This window comes from Chiloscyllium punctatum, chromosome 31 (genome assembly GCF_047496795.1).
Source record: "Chiloscyllium punctatum isolate Juve2018m chromosome 31, sChiPun1.3, whole genome shotgun sequence".
Lineage (NCBI taxonomy): Eukaryota > Metazoa > Chordata > Chondrichthyes > Orectolobiformes > Hemiscylliidae > Chiloscyllium > Chiloscyllium punctatum.
Window position 1 is genome coordinate 60,244,145 of NC_092769.1, and position 19,042 is coordinate 60,263,186.

Here is a 19,042-nt window from a genome sequence, read left to right on the forward strand (position 1 = left end):
TCAATATTGAGAACCACCACAGCAACTCACTCCTGGCTGCATCACACTGTTGCACCACCTCTGCTGGGTTTGCCCTGTCAGTGGAACAGGACATATCGAGAGACAGTGATAGTGGTGTTCTGGGACATTATCTGTAAGGTATGATTCTGTGAGCATGATCTATATCCTGATGTATTGTTTGACAATCTTCCTCACTATTCTCAACTCCACTAATTCTCATGGCATTGTCAGAGGCGAGAGTGGTGCTGGAAGAGCACAGCATGTCAGGCAGTATTCAAGGAGCATGAGAATTGATGCCCAAAACATCAAATTTCCTGCTCCTCAGATACTGCCTGATTGTCTGAACCCAGTCCCACATGTCAGCAGTGTGAACATACTGATGTCTCATCAGTTGTGCTACAAAGTGGAATCCACTCCCCCCTAATAATTAAAACCAAAACACCCAGATATGGTTTTGTTTCGTAATCTGATAGAAAAGTGTCACAAGGGGTATAACCTACCTCTTATATCCAATCTGCTAGAAAGAAGTGGTTAAATGAAATAGAATCCTTTCACCCATTCTATAATTAACGATTTATTTATCTAACAGTGAACAAATTGACAGAATTACTAACAAATTGGACAAATTTTCCCTAAGTACCGAATATTCCCTAACTGAACAAAATTCTACTGGAATGAAAGCTGTTCAAATTAACACAAGTCCCATTTATATAAACCTAATTAATAAGAAAACAGTCAATTAAAATTTACTATCTCCAAGTTCATGCAGTCTATATCTTCTTGGCTTTATCTCCAATCTTCCTTCTGCTGATCTCACGTCACAAAACCTTCCCTTCCTATGATTGCTGTATCAGGATCTTGAGGTGCAAATACTGTGAGTCCTTTGATGTGCTTTTTTAAGAGAATTGAACCATTTTTGTCTAAAACCCAGATTTTTTTTTCTCTCAGATTGCAGACTTGCTTTTGCTGCGGCTTCAACTTGGCTCCCCCTTCAGTCAGCAGGGGGCTCTGTGTCCGGGGGCAGGGAGCTATATGTTTAGGGGGCAGAGGGCTCGATGCAAGAGGGGCGAGGGGTTCTGTGCTCAGACAGCAGGGGGTTCTGTGTTCAGGGGGCGAGACACTTTGTGTTCAGGTTGACAATGGGGCTCTATGCTCAGGGGGCAGGGGCTCTGTGCTCAGAGGTGGGTTGCTGTGTTCAGGGGCTGGGGGGTCTGTGTTCTGGGGGCTCTGTTCAAAGGGTGGAGCTCTGTGTTTTGGGGGAGAGGGGCTCTGTGCCCAATACATGGTGGGTTCAGGGGATGGGTAGCTGTGTTTGGGGGCAGAGAGCTCTGTGTTCAGGGGCCGGAGGGGCTCTATGACCTAGGGCAGAGCGCTGTGTGTCATAGAACATAGAACAGTACAGAACAGAACAGGCCCTTCAGCCCACGATGTTGCGCCGACCATTGATCCTCATGTAAGGTAAACCTAATGTACGAACCCTCAAATTTCTGTGACCATATGCATGTCCAGCAGTCTCTTTAATATCCCCAATGACCTCGCTTCCACAACTGCTGCTGGCAATGCATTCCATGCTCTCACAACTCTGCGTAAAGAACCCACCCCTGACATCCCCTCTATACTTTCTGGCAAACAGCTTAAAACTATGACCCCTTGTGTTAACTATTTCTGCCCTGGGGAAAAAATCTCTGGAAATCAACTCTATCTATACCTCTCATTATCTTGTACACCTCAATTAGATCCCCACTGTTCCTTCTTTTTTCCAATGAAAAACGTCCGAGCTCAGTCAACCTCTCTTTGTAAGATAAGCCCTCCATTCCAGGCAGCATTTTGGAAAACCTCCTCTGAGCCCTCTCCAAAGCATCCACATCTTTCCTATAATAGGGTGAACAGAACTGGACACAGTATTCCAGGTGCGGTCTAACCAAAGTTTTATACAGCTGCAACAAGATCTCACGGCTCTTTATCTGAATCCCCAAAACACCATATGCTTTCTTAACAACCCTGTCCACTTGGGTAGCAATTTTAAGGGATCGATGTACCTGCACACCAAGATCCCAGTGTTCCTCCACACTGCCAAGAATCCTGTACTCAACTTTCAAGTTCGACCTTCCAAAATGCATCACTTCACATTTATCCAGGTTGAACTCCATCTGCCCACCTCTCAGCCCATCTCTGCATCCTGTCAATGTCACACTGCAGCCTACAACAGTCTTCTATACTGTCAACGACACCTCCAACTTTTGTGTCATCTGAACTTTGTTAACAAAGTTTGCAATCTCCTCATCGAAGTCATTAATAAAAATTACAAAGAGTAGAGGCCCAAGACCAGAGCCCTGTGGAACACCACTCACCACTGACTTCCAGACAAAATAATTTCCGTCCACTACCATTCGCTATCTTCTGTCGACCAGCCAATTCTGTATCCAGACAGCTAAATTTCCCTGTATCCCATTCCCTCTGACCTTCTGAATGAGGCTACCATGGGGAACCTTATCAAAGTGTACAGTCATGGCAGCGCAGGCGGTGGAATGTTCCTCCTGCAGGATGTTTGAGGTAGGGGTGACCACCGATACTCCTGCCGACTTCGTCTGCAGGAAATGCAGTCAGATCCTGCTCGTCACCGAACAAGTTAGGAAACTGGAACTGGAGTTGGATGAACTGAGGATTATTCGAGAGGCTGAGAGGGTGATTGATAGAAGCTACAGGGACATAGTTACGCCGGAGAACAGAGGTAGCTGGGTAACAGTTAGAGGTGGGAAGGGGAAGAAGCAGGCAGTGCAGGGTTCCCCTGTGGTTGTTCCCCTAAATAATAAGTATACAGCTTTGGAAACTGTTGGGGGGGACAGCCTTGCAGGTGTAAGCTGCAGTGAAGGGGTCTGTGGCGTGAGGTCTGGCTCTGAGACTCAGAAGGGAAAGGGGGAGAGGAGGAGAGTGCTAGTTATAGGAGACTCACTAGTTAGAGGGATGGACAGGCGGTTCTGTGGACATGGGCGAGACTCTCAGATGGTTTGTTGCCTCCCGGGTGCCAGGGTCCGAGACGTCTTGGACCGTGTCTTTAGAATCCTTAAGGGGGAGGGTGTGCAGCCAGAAGTCGTGGTACACATTGGCACCAACGACATAGGTAGGAAGAGGGGTGGGGAGGTCATTCAAGAGCTCAGGGAGTTAGGCTGGAAGCTAAAAGCTAGGACAGACAGAGTCGTCATCTCTGGGTTGTTGCCGGTGCCACGTGACAGTGAGGCAAGGAATAGGGAGAGAGTGCAGTTGAACACGTGGCTACAAGGATGGTGTCGGAGGGAGGGCTTCAGGTATTTGGACAATTGGACTGCATTTTGGGGAAGGTGGGACCTGTACAAACAGGACGGGTTGCACCTGAACCAGAAGGGCACCAATATCCTGGGGGGGTAGGTTTGCTAGCACTCTTCGGGGGGGTTTAAACTAATTTGGCAGGGGGATGGGATCCGGACTTGTAGTCCAGCAAGTAAGCTAGCTGTGTGTCAGGATGTCCAAGACTGTAGGGAGGCTGTGGAGAAAGTAGCACTGACAGGGAATACTTGCGGACACAGAGATGGGCTCAAGTGCATATACTTCAACGCAAGGAGCATTAGAAATAAGGTGGGTGAACTTAAGGTGTGGATCGGTACCTGGGACTACGATGTTGTGGCCATCACGGAAACGTGGATAGATAAGGGACAGGAATGGCTGTTGGAGGTTCCTAGTTACAGATGTTTCAGTAAGATTAGGGAGGGTGGTAAAAAAGGAGGGGGGGGGGGCATTGCTAATTAGAAATGGTATAACGGCTGCAGAAAGGAAGTTTGAGGGGGATCTGCCTTTGGAGGTAGTATGGGCTGAAGTCAGAAATAGGAAAAGTGCAGTCACCTTGTTGGGTGTTTACTATAGGCCCCCCAATAGCAGCAGAGATGTGGAGAAACAGATTGGGAAACAGATTTTGGAAAGGTGCAGAAGCCACAGGGTAGTAGTCATGGGCGACTTCAACTTCGCAAATATTGATTGGAAGCTCTTTAGATCAAGTAGATTGGATGGGGCAGTGTTTGTGCAGTGTGTCCAGGAAGCTTTTCGAACTCAGTATGTAGATTGTCCAACCAGAGGGGAGGCCATATTGGATTTGGTACTCGGTAATGAACCGGGTCAAGTGATGGGCTTGTTAGTGGGTGAACATTTTGGTGATGGTGACCTCAATTCTGTGACTTTCACCTTGGTTATGGAGAGAGATAGGTGCGCACAACAAGGTAGATTTTACAATTGGGGGAAGGGAAATTACGATGCTGTAAGACAGGATTTGAGGAGCATGAGTTGGGAGCATAGGCTGTCAGGGAAGGATGTGGTGGAAATGTGGAACTTTTTCAAGGAGCAGATACGACGTGTCCTTGATATGTATGTACCTATCAGGCAGGAAAGAAATGGTCGTGTGAGGGAGCCTTGGTTGACGAGGGAGGTTGAATGTCTTGTAAAGAGGAAGAAGGAGGCTTACATAAGGTTGAGGAAACAGGGTTCAGACAGAGCAGTGGAGGGATACAGGAGAGCCAGAATGGACCTGAAGAAAGGGATTAGGAGAGCTAAGAGAGGGCATGAAAAATCTTTGGCGGATAGGATCAAGGATAATCCCAAGGCATTTTATGCATATGTGAGAAACCTGAGAATAACGAGAACGAGGGTAGGTCCGATCAAGGACAGTAGTGGGAGATTGTGTATTGAGTCGGAAGAGATAGGAGAGGTCTTGAATGAGTAGTTTTCTTCAGTATTTAAAAACGAGAGGGACCGTATTGTTGAAGAGGAGAGTGTGAAACGGTAAGCTAGAAGAGATACTTGTTAGGAAGGAAGATGTGTTGGGCATTTTGAACAACTTGAGGATAGACAAGTCCCCGGGCCTGACGGGATATATCCTAGGATTATGTGGGAAGCAAGAGAGGAAATTGCAGAGTCGTTGGCAATGATCTTTTCGTCTTCACTGTCAACAGGGGTGGTACCAGGGGACTGGAGAGTGACAAATGTTGTGCCCCTGTTCAAAAAAGGGAATAGGGATAACCCCGGGAATTACAGTCCAACTAGTCTTACTTCGGTGGTAGGCAAAGTAATGGAAAGGGTACGGAGTATCTGGAAAGCCACTGCTTGATTCGGGACAGCCAGCACAGATCTGTGAAGGGTAGGTCTTGCCTTACAAGTCTTATTGAATTCTTTGAGGAGGTGACCAAGCATGTGGATGAGGGTAGAGCAGTGGATGTAGTGTACATGGATTTTAGTAAGGCATTTGATAAGGTTCCCCATGGTAGGCTTATGCGGAAAGTCAGGAGGCATGGGATAGAGGGAAATTTGGCCAGTTGGATAGAAAACTGGCTAACCGGTCGAAGTCAGAGAGTGGTGGAGCCCAGTTACAAGTGGAGTTCCGCAGGGATCAGTTCTGGGTCCTTTGCTGTTTGTAATTTTTATTAATGACTTGGAAGAGGGAGTCGAAGGGTGGGTCAGTAAATTTGCAGATGATACGAAGATTGGTGGAGTTGTGGATAGTGAGGAGGGCTGTTGTCGGCTGCAAAGAGACTTAGATATGATGCAGAGTTGGGCTGAGGAGTGGCAGATGGAGTTCAACCCTGTCAAGTGTGAGGTTGTCCACTTTGGATGGACAAATAAGAATGCGGAATACAGGGTTAATGGTAGGGTTCTTAGTAAGGTGGAGGTGCAGAGGGATCTTGGGGTCCATGTTCATAGAGCTTTGAAAGTTGCCACTCAGGTGGATAGAGCTTGTAAGAAGGCCTTTGGTGTATTAGCGTTCATTAGCAGAGGGATTGAATTCAAGAGTCGTGAAGTGATGTTGCAGCTGTACAGGACCTTGGTTAGGCCACATTTGGAGTACTGTGTGCAGTTCTGGTTGCCTCACTTTAGGAAAGATGTGGAAGCTTTGGACTGGGTGCAGAGAGGATTTACCAGGATGTTGCCTGGAATGGAGAATAGGTCATACGAGGATAGGATGAGAGTGCTAGGCCTTTTCTCATTGGAACGGCGAAGGATGAGGGGTGACTTGATAGAGGTTTATAAGATGATCAGAGGAATAGATAGAGTAGACAGTCAGAAACTTTTTCCCCCGGGTAGAACAGAGTGTTGCAAGGGAACATAAATTTAAGGTGAAGGGTGAAAGATTTAGGGGAGGATGTCAGGGGTAGGTTCTTTACCCAGAGAGTGGTGGGGGCATGGAATGCGCTGCCTGTGGGAGTGGCAGAGTCAGAATCATTGGCGACCATTAAGCGGCAATTGGATAGGTACACGGATGGGTGCTTAAGCTAGGACAAATGTTCGGCACAACATCGTGGGCCGAAGGACCTGTTCTGTGCTATATTGTTCTACGTTCTATGTTCTAAGGATATACCAGATCTAAAGGTTAAAGTTCAAAATTGGAGGAAGGCCTATTTTGATGGTACTAGGGAAGAACTTCCAAAAATTGTTTAGATGTGGATATTCGCAGGTAAAGTGATGGCTGGAAAATGTGAATAATGAGATAATGAGAGTCCAAAGACAAAGTGTTCCTGTTAGGGTGAAAGGCAAGGTTGGTTGGTGCAGGGAACGCTGGGACTAGCGAAATCGCGGTTCGGTGAGACCTTAGGGTCTGTTTCTATGCTGTACATCTCTATGACTCTATAATGAAGGAAGCATATGTCAGGTATCTACAGCAGGGTGCCACTATTTAAGGAAAAGCCAGGGAACTATAGACTGGCGAGCCTGACATTGGTGGTGGGCAAGTTGTTGGAAGGAAATCTGTGAGACAGGATTTACATGTATTTGGAAAGGCAAGACTGATTAGGAACAGTCAACATGGCTTTGCATGTTGGAAATCATGTCTCACTAACTTGATTAATTTTTTTTCTCAAAAAGTAACGCAGAGGATTGATGCAGGCAGAGCAGCAGACATCATCTCAAAAGGACTGCAGTAAGGCATTCTTCAAGGTTCCTCATGGGAGGCTGGTTAGCAAGGTTACATGGAATACAGGGAGAACTAGCCATTTGGATACAGAACTGGTTCAAAGGTAGAAGGCAGAGGGTGGTTGGGGAGGGTTGCTTTTCAGGCTACAAGGATCGGTGCTGGGTCCACTGGTTTTCATTATTTTATATACTTGGATGTGAACACCGGAGTTATGGTTAGTAAGTTACAGATGACACCAAAATTGGAGCTATAGTGGACAGCGAAAATGATTACTTTAGAGTACAATGAGATCTTGATCAGATGGGCCAATGGGTGGCAGATGGCGTTTAATTTAGATATTGCATTTTGGAAAGACAAATCAGGGCAGGACTTACACACTTAACAGTAAGGTCATGGGGAGTGTTGCTGAACAAAGAGACCTTTAAGTGCAGATTCAAAGTTCCTTGAAAGTGGAGTCTCAGGTAGGGAGGATAGTGAAGCTGTCTGGTATGCTTGCCTTTATTGGTTACTGTGTTATTATAGGAGTTGGCAGGTCATGTTGCGGCTGTACAGGACTTTGGTTAGGCCACTTTTGGAATATTGTGCACAATTCTGGCCTCCCTCGTATAGGAAGGATGTTGTAAAATTTGAAAGGGTTCAGAAAAGTTTTACAACTGTGTTGCCAGGGTTGGAAGATTTGAGCTATAGGAGGAGCTGAATAGGCTGGGCTGTTTGCCCTGGAGCATTGGAGGGTGAGGGGTGACTGTATAGAGGTTTATAAAATCATAAGGGAAATGGAGAGGATGAATAGACAAGGTCTTTTCCCTGGGGTGGGGAAAAAGTATAGAACACAGGTTTAAAGTGAAAGAGGAAAGATTTAAAAGGAACCGAAGGGGCACCTTTTTCACACAGAGTTATATGTGTACAGCTGGCAAATGGGACTGGATTTATCTCGGATATCTGGTTAGCATGGTCAAGTTGGACTGAAGGGTCTGTTTCTGTGCTGTACGTTTCTATGGCTCTGTGTTATCTATAACACTCTCAGACATACAGCACGGAAACAGACCCTTCTGTCAAACTAGTCCATACTGACCAGATGTCCTAAATCAATAGAGTCCCATTTGACAACACTTGGCCCATATCCCTCTAAACCCTTCTTATTCATATACCCACCCAGATGCCTTTTAAATGTTGTAATTGTACCAGCCTCCACCACTTCCTCTGGCAGCTCATTCCATAGACCTCTGCGACTCCACCTTGAAAGAATTATGAGTTCCCCATAGTGTCTGTGTTCAGCAACACTCTGCAGGAGCCTATCATTAAGTGTAAAAGTCCTGCTCTGATTTGTCTTTCCAAAATGCAGCACCTCACATTTATCTGAATTAAACTTAATAAAATAGGCCAGGGAGTGGAGATTAAGGTCCCGTTCTATTCACAGATAACCTTCCTCACTGTCTACTATCTGCAAAGAGAAACCATTCCTCCAATGTTCAAATCATTTATATAAAATGACAAAAAGCAGTGGACTCAGCACCGATCCTTGTGGCACACCATTGGTCACAGGTCTCTAGCTGAAAAACAGACCTGTGACCAATTCGTTATCCTGTCTCTTACTTTTTGTATCTCAATGGGTAACTCTCCCTGAATTCCATGTGATCTAACTTGTTAATCATGTGGAAACTGATCAAAAACCTTACTGAAATCCATACAGACAACATCCACTGCTCTGCAGTCAATTTTATTTGTCATTTCTTCAAACAACTCAATCAAGTTCATGAGGTGCAAACTCCCACACACAAATCAATGTTGACTATCCCTAATCGGTCCTCATCAGTTTCCAAATTCAAAGTTTGGTAGAAGATTTGTAGCTCGGGTGCTCGTTGTTGTGGTTCTGTTCGCCGAGCTGGGAATTTGTCTTGCAAACGTTTCGTCCCCTGTCTAGGTATATTGGAATTCCTAGAGTCTGTGGATGAGTGCCATGCCTCTATCAGCAAACACATCGACCTGGACCCAATATACCGGCCACTACAGCGGACAGCTCGAACTGACAACCAGAAGCCGCAGAGACAGGCCACTATAAATGCCGGAGGAAACAGCACAGAAGCACTTCACAGGAGGCTCCCAAGCACTGAGGATGTCACCTAGACAGGGGACGAAACGTTTGCAAGACAAATTCCCAGCTCGGCGAACAGAACCACAACAGTTTCCAAATTCATGTAAATCCTGTCCCTCAGAATCCCCTCCAATAAAATACCTACAACTGACTTCAAGATCACCGGTCTGTAGTTCCTTGCCTTTTCCTAACCACATTTCTTAAACAATGCTACCTTCAATTTTCTAGCACTCACTGCTGGCTATCAATGGGATAAATATCTCAGCAAGGGACCCAGCAATGACTTCCTTAGCTTACCCAAAGTTCTACGATACAGATCTTGGGGATTTATCCACCTTTATGCTTTTTAAGGCATCCATCACCTACTCCTCTGCAATATGGCCAGTTTTAAAGTTATCGCTGTTTATTTCTCAAAGTTTTATAGCTCCCATATTTTTTCCCCACTGTAAGTACAGATGTGAAATACTTGTTTAGCATCTCAGCCATTTCCTGCATTTCCACTTCTAAGCAGCCTTGCTGATTTTTAACGGGTTTGGAATCATAGAATCCCTACAGTGTGGAAGCAGGCCCTTCAGCCCAACAAGTCCACACAAACTTCTGAAGAGTAGCCCACCCAAACCCATTCACCTATTACTCTACTTTCACCCTTGACTAATGCACCTAACCTACACATCCCTGCACACTATTGGCAATTTAGCATGGCCAATTCACCTAACCAGCACATCTTTGGATTAATGGGAGGAAACCAGGGTACCTGGAGGAAACCCATGCAGACACGGGGAGAATGTGCAAGCTCCACGCAGACAGTCGCCCGGGGCTGTAATCAAACCCAGGTCCGTGGCAGTGTAAGCAGCATGCTAACCACTGAGCCACTGTGCTGCCCAATGACTGTGTCAAAATTGACCTTACCCCAATTTAGAATTTTAACTTTTAGATGAGGTCTATCTTTTTCTACAACTATTTTAAATCTAATAGAATTATGATCACTGGCCCCAAAGTATCCACCCACTGACAACTCTGTCAAACGTGTGGCCTTAATTTCCAAGAGAAGGGAAAATTTTGTGCAGGGATGAACATCAGTACAAACAGCCCAAAGATTGCAGTTCATTCCTTGATTATGGTTTTCAATTATGGTTTTTGGTGAACCTGCTGGTGTCTCAGCAGGTTGCATGACTGAGTGAATCCCTTCCCACACACAGAGCAAGTGAATGGTCTCTCCCCAGTGTGAACTCGCTGGTGTATCAGCAGCTGCATTCTCTGAGTGAATGCTTTCCCACACTCTGAACAGGTGAATGGCTTCTCCCCACTGTGAACTCGCTGGTGCCTCAGCAGGTTGGATGACTCAGTAAATCCCTTCCCACACTCGGAACAGGTGAATGGCTTCTCCCCAGTGTGAACTCGTTGGTGTACCAGTAGTTTAGATGAGCGAGTGAATCCTTTCCCACACACAGAACAGTGGAATGTTCTCTTCCCAGTGTGAACTTGCTGGTGTTCTAGAAGGTAGAATGATTGACCGAATCCTTTCCCACAAACAGAACAGGTGAACGGTCTCTCCCCAGTGTGAACTCGTTGATGTTTTAGCAGGTAGGACGACTGACTGAATCCTTTCCCGCACACAGAGCAGGTGAACAGTCTCTCTGCAGTATGAACTCGCTGATGTTTGAACAGGTAAGAAGTCAGCATGAATCCTTTCCCACACACAGAGCAAGTGAAAGGTCTCTCTGCAGTGTGAAGTCGTTGGTGTATCTGCAGGTTTGATGACTGACTGAATCTTTTCCCACACACAGAGCAGGTGAATGGCTTCTCCCCAGTGTGAACTCGCTGATGTTTGAGTAGGTGAGAAGTCAGCATAAATCCTTTCCCACACACAGAGCAGGTGAATGGCTTCTCTGCAGTGTGAACTCGCTGATGTTTGAGCAGGTGAGAAGTCAGCATAAATCCTTTCCCACACACAGAGCAGGTGAATGGCTTCTCCGCAGTGTGAAGTCGCTGGTGTATCTGCAGGTTGGATGACTGAGTGAACCCTTTCCCACACACAGAGCAGGTGAATGGCTTCTCCCCAGTGTGAACTCGCTGGTGCATTTCCAGCTGAGACGGGTAAAGAAATCCCTTCCCACAATCCCCACATTTCCACTGTCTCTCCCCAGTGTGACTGCGGTGGCGTTTGGACATTTCAGATGAATCGCCACAGACCCTTCCACACACAAACAGTACGTGTTTCTCCCTGGTGCGAACAGGGCTTTTTCCTTCAGTGTTCAAAATCCTGAGATACTGAGGTCATTGCAAACAGAGTGACTGTCAGATCCGGATATGGTTTCGGTCGATTTCTCTAACTGTAATCAAAATTTCAAACAGAAAATAAAATGAGAGAGAGAAAGAAAGAGAAAAAAAAAGACAGAGAGAGAAAGATAAAAAACTGAACTGGTTCATAAATATCCTTCAGGGAAGGGAACAAGTCAGTGTCTGCACAAAACTACTGAAATAGAGAGAGGTGGAAAAGACAGGTACGGAGCAGAGGCGTTTTATACATCTGCAGCTCAAACCAATTCCTATTTCTCTCCATACCTTTTGATCCATTTGAAGGACTAAGAATAAGAAACAAAATACCTGAAATAAAAGCAGAAAAAGATGGAGATACACAGCAGGTCTTGAAGCATCCAAAAGAGTGACAAATTCAGGAACCATTGTTATCATTACAAACTGTTTAGATGGTCACCCAATGCATTGCAATATAGGTGGCACGCTCACTACTGGAAAATGGGATTAGAGTAAATAGGTGCATGACGACCAACATGGACAAGACAAGAACATTGTGTTCAACAGTTTTATATCAGAGACTCTGACCACATTTAGTCTCATGTTTCTCTGTGACTCTCTCTTTTAGGAAGCAGGCAGGAGCAGCAAGCAGTGAAGAATGCAAATGATACATTGGCTTTCATTGTTTGACTTTTCAAGTACAGAAGCAGGGATATTTTTCTGGAAGGGCTTTGGTGAGACCACACTTGGAATATTGTGGACACCTTTGTTATTCCTTCCCAAGGAAGGATGCCCTTGCTACTGAGACAGAATAATGAAGGATCACCAGACTGATTTCTGGGATGTCAGGACTGATGTATAAAGAGAGACTCTATCCTTATTTAATCTTAATTTCTTTTGTTTTTCTGAGTCACTGACAGCATCACCAACTAATATTATACCTCCAAATTCCTGATCAGAGTCTGATACATCTAAGCCTACATTTTGGTTCTCATCCCCCCGACAGACTAATTTGAACCCTCACAATCGAACTAGCGAAAGCATCCACAAGAATATTTCTCCCAGCTTTGCCTGGGAGCAAGTGGTCAGGCCTGTATATGTTAGACCTTCTCCAGAAACAGTCCCAATGCCTCAGGAATCTAAACTCTCTCTGGTACACCATTTCTCCAGCCACACATTCAGCGGATCTATTCCCTTCTTTGTGCTCTGAGCAACACATGTGTTATAGCTGTCCATGACTAAACATGGCCAAAAGGGTTGGCAGCTACAGAAAGCAGCTGTTCAGTCAGACTTGTGCTCTCCATACAGAGCTACTGGAATAGATAATGAAAGGTCCTGTGGGGGTCATAAAAGAGTCCTGGTGAGAAGAAACATTAGGAAATTTACTTGGGTTTCTGTAAGCAGACAGTTCAAAACACATCAGCATTTGTAATAACAAGCATTTTTGAAAGGCCTAGTTTAGCCCCAGTCCAAAGTTTGTTGTTAAGTAAAGAGTAGAAGGATCCCACAGCATTCTGAACTGTTTGGGTACTGGTAAGCTAGAAATGCAAACAACAAATTAATGTGAAAGGGTTAGCAAATGTTTGAAGGTATCATTAGGGAAGACAAAGCAATAAATGGTGTAAACACAACCCTGAAAAGATCATCAGCATAGGAAGATGGGAAAGAAAGCTTGTAAAATGAGAGGAGTCAGGATAGCGGGAGACACAAACAATCAAAGCTCAAGTGCAGATGTGGACAATTTGAACAAGTTCTTACATGCAAAAATCAAGGGAAGAGTGACAGAGATAGATTACAAAATACAAAGTAGTTATTTGTGGAGTCAAAAACAAATATTGTTTAACAGAATTAAACAAAACAGTGGAATTTGAATAGATGTTTTTTATTAAAAGAAAGTAATAATGGGAAGTATTTAGAGTAGAAACAGTAAAGACTTATTTAAAAATGAAAGTTTAGTTTAAAATTTACTTACAGTGTGTGTACAGCAGGAATTGTAAACTGCAGCTACAAATCAGAAGGATTGTTTGTTTGATCTCTCAGACTGAAGTGAGAAAGGGCTGTTCTCAATGTCTCAGCTGTGTCACAGAATTGTAGTCACTTCATAATAGAGTTGATTGCAACATCCCAAAGACAGATGAAGAAAATTTCTGGTAAATATCATGAGATTATGGGAGGACCTAGGGCTATCCATAGTATTATCTACGATTGTACGTTTACTGGATTGAATGAATAAATTAGGGGTGTGTAGCTAACTATGACATCAATATTGCATGTAAATATTGTCACGTAAAAGGTACAAAAATGTTGTATTTAGATAGGGAGGTTTGAGTATCATTGACCGCTCCTCCAATCTGAAGTGTAAATCAGACAGCCCCCACATAAAAGCCAGATTCAGACAGGGCTCTGGTCACTTCCATGAATGGTAAAAGTGCTCTGAATAAAGGTCGCTTGTACTGCTGAACACACAGCTCAACACTCCTCTTCAATATTTCTCCCTACAACAACGTAGCACTGGCTGTAAGTCTGACATTACTAGATTGTGAGGTCTTGTATTTTAATATTTTTCTTCCGCTTTCAGGTCTTCACCCCATTATTTTCCTACGTCGTTGGTAGCTAGGTGTGGCTGTTCACCCTCCCACTCCTGACGGTCCTGCAGTTGCTCCAACATCCCATCTTGGATTCACGTCTGTCTGTTGGATCCCATGCCACTATAGTCCTGCTGCTTGTTTTCCGCCACTTCTGTACAACAGGGCCACCAGTGGGGCCATGAACTTGGCTGATGCTGCTATCCCACCCCTCACCACCTCACTCCAAACAGTACCCAAAGCAGAAGGGGATGACCACTGGGGTCTTCTGCACTTCCTTCCTAAGCCTTTTACTTTATCTGATGGTCACCCATTCCCTTTCTGCCTGTGTAATCCTCACCTGCAGTGTAAGCAACGCACTAACTGTGCTGTCCATAACATTCACAGATGCTCCATAGTCATTCCATCCACAGCTCCAGCTGTGAAAAGCAGTTACCCAGTAGCTGCAGATGGACACACTTCAGGCACATGTAGCCAGCAGGGACACTGGAAGCATCCCTTATTTCCCACATTGTGCAAGGGGAACACACCATGGGTCTGAGGCTTCCAGTCAAAACTTCTCTCCAGGTTCAGCTAGTTACTCCCTTTAAGAAATTTTAATTAAGCTGGGACCTGCCCCTTTATTTCAAACACTTCTAATGTTATCAAAAGTGCCTGACTTTATTTAAATTGATATATACTTTAAACCATAAGAAAGTTCTCTGCAGGTATCACTTACTGATTGGCTGTTTTCATTAGGACCATGTGACTTTCTGAACAGCCTGAACTGAGACTGAGCACCAAACACAGTCTTTCAGCTTCAACCTCTCCCTGTCTCACCTCACTCTCTGGTTTCACTCAACTCCAAAGCACAGTCATTGAGCCAGAAGGCAGTGCAGCCTTGTCAGCTAATTGGCTGCTCACATCCACACTGCCCTCAGCCTCCTGTACTGTTCCAATGCAGCTCAATGAGAGCTCAGGGAACAACATCTCACCTTTCAATTCTGCCCTTTAAAACCCCAGACTCAATGTGCACTTCAGCAGTTTTTGGATCAACAGAGAGTTGTCAGGATCTGGAATATCCCACCTGAAGGGGTATTGGAATTTGAGTCCAGAATGAACTTTAAAGGAAATTTGCAGGTATTTGAGAATGAGGAATTTATGGGTTAAAATCAGGAAATGGATGATTGGGACTAAATATGACAGTGCCTTCAAAGACACGAGATGTAATTTGGATAAATCTGTGCTCCCCTTCTCTTTCCTCAGCTGCAGGGCCCAGAACTGAGCACACACCCAAGGGTAATCTAAACAATAATCTGAATATCCAAGTTACAAACATATCAGAAATATTTTCCCACAATATAGACAAACCTCTTTCTTTCCACAGTTAAATGCCAGTGAGTGATATTTAGATCCTTATGACTCCACTTACTGTCAGAACTGGTTTTGAGATCCCGGTCTGCAATTTATTTTCAATTAGTATCCTGCAAAACAAATTCACAAAAGAAAAGTCACTGTCAGCCCAGGATAGAAATCTTGCAACACCCTCGAAACACCCCATCCATGCCCCTCATGATTTTACAAACCTCTCAGATTGTCTAGAAATGACAAACATTTATTTTGGTTTCAGTTTGTGGTGTGTAAATCCTCCTCTTCAAATTACCCTACTCCCCCACCAGAAAGATGCAGAGTGAAAATACACCCATTATGAGAGATTGAGGAAGTCAGATATTGACAAAGAGTTGATCAAGGAGCACAGAAGTGAATGAGAGCTGTTCCGGTATTCCAATCTCAATTGGATGAACACTGAACAAATGGATATGCTTTGACAGGTCATATTGTTTAAAGCAGGGCTTCCTACATTGAGTCTGCCATAGGTAACACGGAGCTGTAACCGGTTTACAGGCAATGCTCCTCCACTAAGTACCTAAAGTGTAACAGCAGCAGTGATGCTGCCTAAAGCAAGTATTCTGCCAGCATCAGCACACCTCCGCACCCCCCCCCCCGCCCTGTTCCTTTACTGCGTCCTGCATTTTCTGTAAGTGCTCGAGCCTCACACACAGCAATAGTGCAGACAACGACAAGTTACGTGACATCCACTATTCCTTCTGTCACTCACTCTGATTGGTTGGAGGAGCAGTGCTTCCGCTCAGTCCTCCAGGCCCACCCTCTACCCTCCTAATGGACCAGAGCTTACGTCAATCACACGGGCTATCACTGAGAGCTGAAGCATGTGCAATGCTTTCTGTTTTTGCTGCTGTTCATCAGCTCGGAGTGATGGTGAGAGTTCATAGAGTCATAGAGATGTACAGCAAGGAAACAGACTCTTCGGTCAATTCGTTCATGCCGACCAGATATCCTAACCTAATCTAGTCCCTAGTCCCATATGCCAGCCCTTGGCCCATATCCCTTTAAACCCTTCCTATTCATATACCATCCAGATGCCTTTTAAATACTGTAATTGTACCAGCCTCCACCACTTCCTCTGGCAGCCCATTCCATACACACACCATCTTCTGTGTGAAAACATTGCCCCTTAGGTCCCTTTCATATCTTTCTCCTCTCACTCTGAACCTATTCCCACTATTTCTGGACTCCTCCACTCCAGGGAAGAGACCTTGTCTATTTACCCTATCAAAAGCCCCTCATGATTTTACAAACCTCTGTAAGGTCACTCCTCAGCCTCCAATGCTCTAGGGAAAACAGCCCCAGCCTATTCAGCCTCTCCCAATAGCTCAAACCCTCCAACCTTGGCAACATCCTTGTAGATCTTGTAGAATTTTGTTAGTTGTTTTAAGCAGGTGTACAGTGAATATTCCAGGAGTGATGCAGTTGGTCAAACAACTTTGTTTAAAATAAATCAGAATTTATTTGCAAGATTACTGAAAGAAATATAAACAACAGAGAACAGAATACAGAATAACCTAAACTATCTGAAACCCCAACAGATTAGCAGTATGCTATCACCGATACTTGCAACAATCCCCACAAACACCCCTTGGCACAAAAGGTAAAATCAAACACAGGGTCTTACGGGAGAGAGGGAGGATCCGCATGGACCTGCTTCTTTGGGTCCAGCAGCTACAAAACTTCACTGCTAAAACCCAAACCAAACCTGAGCTGGGGAGAACTGGTCACTCCCCCTTCATTTTACAAGTGTTTTTTGAAAACATGCCTGAGGCAGTATCGGTAAGCTATAATCAAATTGGCCCTAAAATCTTTCAACTTAAACTTTTCAGAGTCTGTCTTTTACGACCTCTCAAAAAAATCCAAGGACAGCATAACCTTGTTAAAGGAGCAGTATCGTCACACCCCTATGCTCACATCCAAATCATTTTTATAAATTACGAAAAGCAGTGGACTTAGAAACAATCCTTGTGACACACCACTGGTCACAGGCCTCCACTCTGAAAAGCAACCATCCACCACCACAGATGGGGAAGCAGTGTGTCATTCTTGATTCTTCCAATGTAAGGAACAACAACAACTTACAGTTTATTGAATCTGTCACATTGTCACTCTCCCACGATTCCTCACAGGTGATGAACATACTGATTAAAGATATCGATTTTAATGACACACTATCTTGAACGAGAGAGATGTGCAAGGAGGAAATTCCGGAACTTGTATTGTAGGCAGCTCAAAGCCTGGAGTGATGTAAGTGGGGTGAGTGAGAAAGGCTATTTGGAAAGGGGAATAAAAACTAAGAACTGTGGATGCTGTAAATCAGAGACAAAAATAGAAGTATCTACTGAGTTCAGAGGAAGGGTCACTCGACCTTAAACATTAACTCTGATTTCTCTCCACAAATGCTGCCAGACTTGCTGTGCTTTTCCAGCAATTTCTGTTTTTGTGTAGAAAGGCAAGGAATGAATCGGGTTTTAAAGTTGGCAAAGGTTCCAGATACTGTCTGCGATAGGCAGGAGGGTTGCCTCATGGAGCTTGAAGTATGGCAGTGCAAGCCCTGACCACAGTGGGACAGAAGATTTCTGCTGCTTTTTACAGAATGACAGATCTTGTATCCGTGGGCTTATACTGCTCTGAGGTAGAGTTGGGGTCTGATGCTGCTAAATGAAAAGGGACAAAACTCTCCCCTCTTCTTACTATTTTCACCCCCAAAACTGAATGCGTACCTGTCACACTACTTCTATTCCAACCACAATACCTTGTCCCACAGTAGATGTGTGGGGGCTTGCACAAGTAAAGAGAAACAGTCATTGCTGGACTCTCTGGGGCTCAAACTCTCAGTAAACAGCAAAAGCAATGGAGTAGTGAGAGCAGAGATTTCAGAAGACTGTTTGTACCTTCACTAAGACCCGCAAAATGCACCAGGAAAAAAAACAAGAAGCATCTGGACTACAAAATGGTATCAATCAATCACTTCGGGGGAGGCAGTAGGGGGAGTTCACAAAATACTCAGTTTCCTTTGCTGGGTAATCCAAGATAGAGGATGGGAAAAATTGTGGCTGCTTTTTTTTGATGTATTTTCAGTGTTGAAACTGATTTCGTTAATTCTATGAGTGGTAATTACAGTTTGATAAGCTGTTGCATTGTTTTGGAAGAAGGAAGATAGACAAAGGCCAATGACCACATGGGAATTGATTCAAACAGCAAAATACACTGTCTTACCCAGCAGTGAATCCACAAAGCTAACGGTTCTGCTGTTTGATTTCAAGCATCTCCAAACCACCAGAATCATTGAAGAAAAATTAACCAACAGTGAAATTCATAGATGACCATGGAGACACCTTTGTTAGCTAAGTGGCTTTTTAAAGTGCAACATTACTTTTCCTTTGTAAATTTACAATAGTGAGTAGACTGGGCTCGTTTTTGATGGAAAGTTTTATTTAGATTTGTCTCTTTATTAAACTATAAAACGTTGGTACTAATTTAGTCTGGAGCAGTATTTTTTTTTTAAGAGCAGTAAGACTGTGCTGTTTTCTGGGTCTGTAGACTGCTAAGGTGCAAAGATGGCCCTTAGTAGAGTGTCGTGCTCTTCCTGTCAGACGTGGGAGGTTAGGGAGAGTTTCCATGTTACTGATGGTTATGTCTGCAGGAAGTGTGCTCGTTGGAAATCCTATCGGATCATACAGATTGGTTGGAGAGGCAATGAGGTATTTACTGGAACTGGGGGTATGATGGAAGGGAGAAAAGCTACAGATACAGTCAGGTAGATGGGTGACCTCCAGAAAAGGTAGGAGG

General features: G+C 44.5%; 1 protein-coding gene across 7 annotated transcripts in view; it reads right to left on the minus strand.

The window, feature by feature from the left end:
• Positions 1-19,042, minus strand: part of LOC140456974 (uncharacterized) — a 47,920-nt gene that overhangs the window by 17,787 nt on the left and 11,091 nt on the right. Inside the window, exons 3-5 of one of the 7 annotated variants that reach the window (XM_072550843.1) lie at positions 15,273-15,324; positions 13,249-13,373; positions 559-11,353 (exon numbers count right to left, since the gene is read on the minus strand). In XM_072550843.1, coding sequence (XP_072406944.1) covers positions 10,149-11,192 — 1,044 coding nt within the window. In that variant the 5' untranslated portion in view covers positions 11,193-11,353; positions 13,249-13,373; positions 15,273-15,324 and the 3' untranslated portion in view covers positions 559-10,148. Of the gene's footprint in view, positions 1-558; positions 11,354-11,585; positions 13,200-13,248; positions 15,325-19,042 lie in introns of those variants that run through there. The other 6 variants (XM_072550842.1, XM_072550844.1, XM_072550845.1 and 3 more) reach the window with 6 other exon arrangements.